The sequence below is a fragment of the Muscardinus avellanarius genome (genome assembly GCF_963383645.1).
Source record: "Muscardinus avellanarius genome assembly, chromosome: 10".
Classification (NCBI taxonomy): Eukaryota; Metazoa; Chordata; class Mammalia; order Rodentia; family Gliridae; genus Muscardinus; species Muscardinus avellanarius.
The window spans coordinates 41,453,036-41,459,486 of NC_137796.1; the positions used below are offsets into that span (position 1 = coordinate 41,453,036).

General features: G+C 45.9%; 1 protein-coding gene across 1 annotated transcript; it reads right to left on the reverse strand.

Moving 5' to 3' along the window:
* Positions 1–1,251: 1,251 nt before the first annotated feature.
* LOC308269028 (protein C19orf12) lies at positions 1,252–5,552 on the reverse strand (the record flags this gene model as incomplete). The annotated part of the gene is made up of 2 exons (XM_080704160.1): positions 5,387–5,552; positions 1,252–1,517 (listed from the first exon to the last, which is right to left on the reverse strand). Exons 1-2 carry the CDS (start codon positions 5,544–5,546, stop codon positions 1,252–1,254), a joined length of 426 nt encoding a protein of 141 aa, XP_080560286.1. The 5' UTR covers positions 5,547–5,552.
* Positions 5,553–6,451: the final 899 nt, after the last annotated feature.

A 6,451-nucleotide genomic window follows, 5' to 3' on the forward strand; every position in this document is an offset into this window, starting at 1 on the left:
CCATCCCATCCCCTTCAACTCTACCCAAGCAATACATAAATGATCAGAGTGGTTTCATTTAGCTCTGGGAATGTAGATCAAGTTCTCTGACATAAAGGCTCCATCCCTTTAATCACCCTGAAGTCTTCTTCAGGTACCAGTACTGCGTGCGCTCTTCTGAGCAGAAGTGCCTCCATCTGCATCCCAGCAAGGCCTGGGCTACCGTCCATGGAAAGAGCCCCAAGTTCCATCCCTGTCTGGATACAGGAGGGATATTCTGAGGCTGCTAGAGGATTTGGGGGTTGTGTGTGCACACAGACAGCATAAGCGCCACCAAAGCCAGCCCGGGAAGGCAGATCACGGACACTGGGACTGGAGTTTTCTTGCATTCTTCAAAGCTAAAAGTTTGGGACCTTCCCTTCTGTTCCATGTATAAGCTTTCAAATGTTAAAGATGTATACAAAATACAAGATAAAATTACTTTTCAGGAAAAAAATTTATTATAATTTACCAACACTTAGGTTGTACTTCTGGAAGCAAAGCAAATGCAGTATTAGGGGAGTCTTAGGGTGGAACCAATTTTCACAGATGGTTTAGGATCCCACAGCCTAAGAAGAAGTGATATTGTTACTCAAAATATTTCATTTAAAAATCCTAATTCAAGAACTACCAGGAGTTTTCAGATAGAGAAGGCAAAGACCACAGGAGGAGGGAAGCCCGGGCATGTAGTGAGCGGGAGGAGGCGCCCGGCACTCTGGGCATCGTGGCTTCAATGAACTGCCCAACCATCCTCCTGAGGCCACTCAGGCCACTGAGCGAGAAGGGGCACATTCATGAGGTAAACATGATCCTGGCATGGCCCAGCTCCGAGATCCTGAGACTCCAGAGCCTGAGGGAGTGCAGGCCTGTGATGGGAGCCTGGAAGAGAAGTCATCTCCACAAGATGAGGAGAATGAGTGTAGTTAGCTTCTTCCAGACTTCCACCCAATCCGAGAGGATTCAGAACACTGCTGAGGCCTGTAGAGGCTAGGCTCCACTTTCTCCAGCCTCCCAGTCAAGGGCTGCTGGGCAGGACTAGTGCACAGCAGCACACACAACACGAAACACAACGCAACAGCATCTCTAGCCGGACCTTCCACTCTACTTGGAGGTGATACACTGATGTCATGTAGATTTCGTAGGGTGGCTCACTGGGCTTCCTCCAACTCCCCAGTCACCTCCAGAGAATCACAGAATCATCTAGACGATATTCCCCTTCGCGGGAGGAGCAGCCTAGTCGTCGTACTGGATTTCTGCCCGCAGCTCCTTGGTGACATAGCTCACCAGCATGGCCATCAGCTGCTGCTGTAGGGCCTCACTACCCATGACCAGGGTGGTCAGCTGCACAGCATCCATCCAGTCCAAGTGCCTGATGATGGCAGTGACTTCATTAAAGAGCTTCTGCTGCTCAGCAGGAGGCAGCTCCATTAAGATCTGAGGAACTGGCTTAAACTGTCCACTTGTCATCCAGGCACCTAATAGGCCCCCGACGGCACCCCCTAGAAAACAAGAAAGGGTTCAATTAGTTGGGCCTTATTCATCAACGATGGCCTTCGGTTCTTGCTGAGAGCATGTCCACTGTCATGATGAGTGGGTCAGAACAAGCTCAGCTTCGCCAGGCAGCACAGAGGGCAAAGGTTTATGGTCTTCATTCCATTTGGCCAAGATAACTGACATCCAAACATGTCCTTCCCCATGCTCCACACTTACAGATATAAAATAAAGCATAACCTGCACCTCAGAACTGTGATAACTGAAATTGTCTTCAGAGGCTGAAGAAAGTCCCAGTGCTTCTCATAAAAGTGTCTCATCACAAAGAAAATGCTGAGAAGCAATAGCATTCTTTAGAAAAACCATGGTGAGACTAAGTTTCTTCCTTCACAATAGCTATTACATTCCTTGCCCTTGAACTTTCCAGAGAACTGTGCTTAAAGGACCCTGGGGACAGATAAGAAGGTTCTTTTCTCTGGAAGCAAAGTGTGTGTGTGTGTGTGTGTGTGTGTGTGTGTGTGTGTGTGTGAGAGAGAGAGAGAGAGAGAGAGAGAGAGAGAGAGAGAGAGAGAGAGGCGCAGACAGACACTTGACTTGAGATTGAACCTGGGGCATTTTACCTCAGTCCTTTTTATTTTTTGTTTTTGAAACAGGATCTTGCTAGGTTGTTGAGAGTCTCACTACATTGCTGAGGCTGTCTTCAAACCTGCAATCCTTCTGTCTCAGCCTCCCAAGTACTGGGGTTATAGTCATATGCCAACATACCCAGCAGAAACAATGTTTCTCTCCAAGATATATGTTGACAAATAACAAATTCTTTTTTTTTTTTTTTTTTTTTTGGTGGTACTGGGCTTCCTGGAAGCCCTTCTACCTCCGGGCTACACTCCCAGACCTATATTTTTTATTTGGAAACAGGGCCTCTTAAGCCAGCAAGGCTGGCTCCGAACCAGCGTGATCCTCCTGTCTCTGCCTCCCAAGCGCAGTGATTACAAGCGTGGTGGCGACAAATAACAAATTTAATGTACTTTACTACTTCTCTTCATGCTAACCAACAAGGGCACAAACATTATTTTACAATAAAAATTTATTGTCAAAATTAAAGTATGTTATTTTGGGACTTGATAATCTTGTACAATGGAAAGTTGCACCTAACCAAGCCACGTGCAGGCCACATGCAAGCTATATGCAGGTCCAGGGTGAGGAGTCATGCCCAGGCAGGGGTCTCAAACTCAAGTGCATTCAGGAGCTAGGTGGGTGAGCTAAGGAGAGGAGTGGGCAGAGTGGGCCTGTGGTGACCTGGAGAGCTAGGTTCCCATCTCAAGGAACAGCTGCTGCCCATGCCAACCAATTGCTGCCACATGGAATACCAGATTCGTATCTTTAAAACAGCTTACATTTTTAAATATCAGCAATCAGATATTTAAAGATGCAGCACAGCTAGACTGAGTGACTCACTCCTAAAGAACAGAATATGGAAAGGGAAACAGAAACTTTACAGTGGAAAAAAAACCCAGGGCTCATGACCTTATCCAAGTGATCAAGGTCAACATCATCAGAGATGTCTTTTGGATGTCATGATACCCCCTGAAATGATACAAGAGGAAACTCCACCTCCTAGGTGTTCTTTAAAAAGACCCTTAACTCCAGTCTAATCACAAGAAACACATTAGACAAACCGAAATGTAGAGGCATCGTATAAAATAAATGTTCAGTACTTCTCAAAACTAACAAGGTCATGAAAAACAAAGAAAGTTTAAGAAACTCACAATCCAGAAGAGATTAAAGACAACAGTGGTGCAATGTGATGCCTTAAACTGGATCCTGGAGCAGAACAAAGCCATTAATGTAAAAACTAGGCAATCTGCCGGGCGTGGTGGCGCACGCTTGTAATCCCCGCGCTTCGGAGGCTGAGACAGGAGGATCACGCAGGTTCCGAGCCAGCCTCAGCTGGCTTAAGAAACCCTGTTTCCAAATAAAATATAAAAAAAATAGTCTGGGAGTGTAGCCCGGAGGTAGTAGGCCCCTGCGTTCCATCCCCAGTACCACCAAAACAAAAAAATAAAAACCAAAAAAAACCAGGCAATCTAAATCAAGTCTGGAGAACAATTAATAGTAATAGGTCAGTGATAGTTTCTTAGTTTTGACAAATGTACTGCCATATAGTTTAACACTTGGGAAACTGAAAGTGGGTGAGGGATGTGTAGGAATTCTTTGCACAACCTCTGAGATTTCTCTGTAAATCTAATTATTATTTTAGAATGAAAAGTTTATTTTTTAAAAACACAGTCTAAGGAGGGTGCAGTGGCACATTCCTATAATCCCAGTATTTGGGAGGCTGAGACAAGGGGATCATAGGTTTAAGGCCAGCGCACAGTAATTTAGCAAGACCCTGTCTCAAAATAAAATATAAAAAGGGCTGGAGAATGCCCCTGAGCTACACACACACGCTTGCAGGCTGGGCTGAGAAGACAGGCATCAAAACCTCAGCCCTCACTTCCTGAAGTCAAGCAGAAAGGCAGCTGGTATAGAGACCAGGGAGGAACAATCTCAAGTCCTGGAGCCTAAACACTGTCCCTAGCCAGGTTTATCTCCTCTCCAAAGGAAAGGAGAATTGTGTGTGGGGGGAGCTAATTTACCAGTTTTACTCAACTCTCCCCCATGACACCAGTGAATGCTTAGAGCCGACAAGAGTTGCACTCATCTGCACTAAACCGTTATGAGAACATCAATATTTGATTTAGAGCAGCACTTAATGCAAAAAGTTGCCAGGAATATCGACCAGCAAATTATGAGCTCTTTGGAGAAGAGAAAATTCCTTTGTTTTCTGGGCAAAATGATGATCCTACCCAGGATCAGGAGCTGGAAATAGCAAAGCCCCTGGGTTTCTCTTTGTAGACATCCTGTTCTGTATTAGCTTTGACTCAATTTGAGTAAAATATGTGCTCCCCAAATGGCAACTGGGCACAGCTATATGATAAAAATTATCCCAGCAAGGCCCTCTTGAGCACTTAGATGGATGTGGGGACAAAGATTTAGAATGTGATTAAGAAAGAAGGAAGTAGCCTTTCCTCTTCCCTTGCTTGCTCCTTCCTGGAAGGCAAGAGACTGAAGTCAGGACTTGCAAATTCAAAGAACTTACAAACGGAAGTATGTATCAGGAAGGTCTGAGGCCATTCATATGCCTATTTTTCTCCCTGATGTAACATTAACTTCATGAAATGTCCTTGAATGCCAATCCTGCTTCCAAACAGTGAGCTGAGAAAGAGAAGCCAACCTCAACATAAAAGTAGTTTCCTCTCTAGCCTTCATGTGAAGACTGCAAGCCATACAGAAAGGGTTTTCACTCAACTGTGAGTCTCTGAGGCCCCTGTCTCCCCAGCACAGAGCAGGCATTCTGTAAGAATTTACAGCTGTCATGAGGACACCAGTTAAACTATGCTCTAGGGTTCATCAAGGTCACTTCAAGGGAGCCTTATCTGGCCCTGACCTCATCTGGACAGCAACCAGCTCCCTGCCTCCATCTGGAAGCCCACGCTCGGCTAGAGCCCTGAGCCTGGTAGATAGCCCAAGGCCTGGGGTACAATAATTCTTCCTGCTTCCAATGAAAAGGAAGTAACTTCATCTTAGTTCCAAGGTACAATGTGAAAATTAAGTACACTTTCATTCTTTACCAGAAACTGCTTCCCAAATTGAAATAGGTGGTAAAACAAAGGGCCGGGATGAAGACTCCAAGAGGAAAAGGCAGCTCTCTTGCTGCTCTGAGCCTTGGACTTTCAGGAGGGGAAGCTCTTTCTGAGGTCCGTTCCTCCCTGTGGTTCCCAGGACCCTTTATCACACCCATGAGGTTGGCTGTCCCTGTGAGAACACCCACACTTACCAACAGCTAATCCCGGTGGGCCACCAACCAAACCACCAACAAAGGCCACGGCCCCTGTGACAAGGGCGCCCTTCCCGGAGTGTTTGACGGCAGCCTTCATTTTCCTTTCCTCAGACATGGAACACAGCAATTTCATGATGTCTTGCACCATGATGGGCATCTTGGCAGACCTTAAAGGAAAACTGAAAGAAAAGCTCAGTGGGTGGAAGAGTATTTGCACCCAGATGCTACTCTTCTGAGAGTTTTGAGGAAAGGTCCATATTTTCTGGAGAGGAAGAAGCTTGGCTGTGGGCATGACAGACAGCCAAGTCATGTGAGAAGTCCTTTGTCACAGAGAAGAGGGCAACAGTTAATATGCAAACAGAAACAGCAGAGTGGATGAAAGGTCTTCCTTGCTCTCTGATTAACTTTGATTTAGAGCAGATTAAGGAGCAACCCCAGCCACATGCTCCACCAGCTCATCACAAGGGAGGCAAGTCTGACCTCTCTTGCATCAGTGGCCTTTCAATTGGCTCAGGCAATCCTCAACACACAAAGCCTGGTGGCGACCAGAAAGTCCCAGCCTCATGTCCTCTTTATGCCACAGGGCATCTGAGCTAGTGCCAAGCCAGAGAAGAAGGGACTCTGGGACCACCCTGACATTTGCAAGCTGTGTGACCCTGAGCAGAAGGTCAGATATCTTGCTTTGAAATGGAGAAAAACCACCTCTAGACTAGATTATTGTGCAGGAGATGGATGAAAAGTAACTGGTATCAACTGGGATGCTGCAGAGTCAATGCATGAGGGTACCAGATACACATTCTGTAACCAGTACACATCACTGAATTCCTTAATCAAGTACTTTTTTTTTTTTTTTGCTGGTATTGATAATTAAATCCAGGGGCTTTCTACCTCTGATCTATACCACCAGCCTTATTTTATTTTGAAACAGAGTCTCCCCAAGTTGCAGAAGGCCTCACAAAGTTGCTGAGGCTAGTCATTAACCTGCACTCCTCTTGCCTCAGCCTCCCAAGTACTAGAATTACGGGCATGTGCCACCACGCTTGGCTAAGCAATTACTCTTAA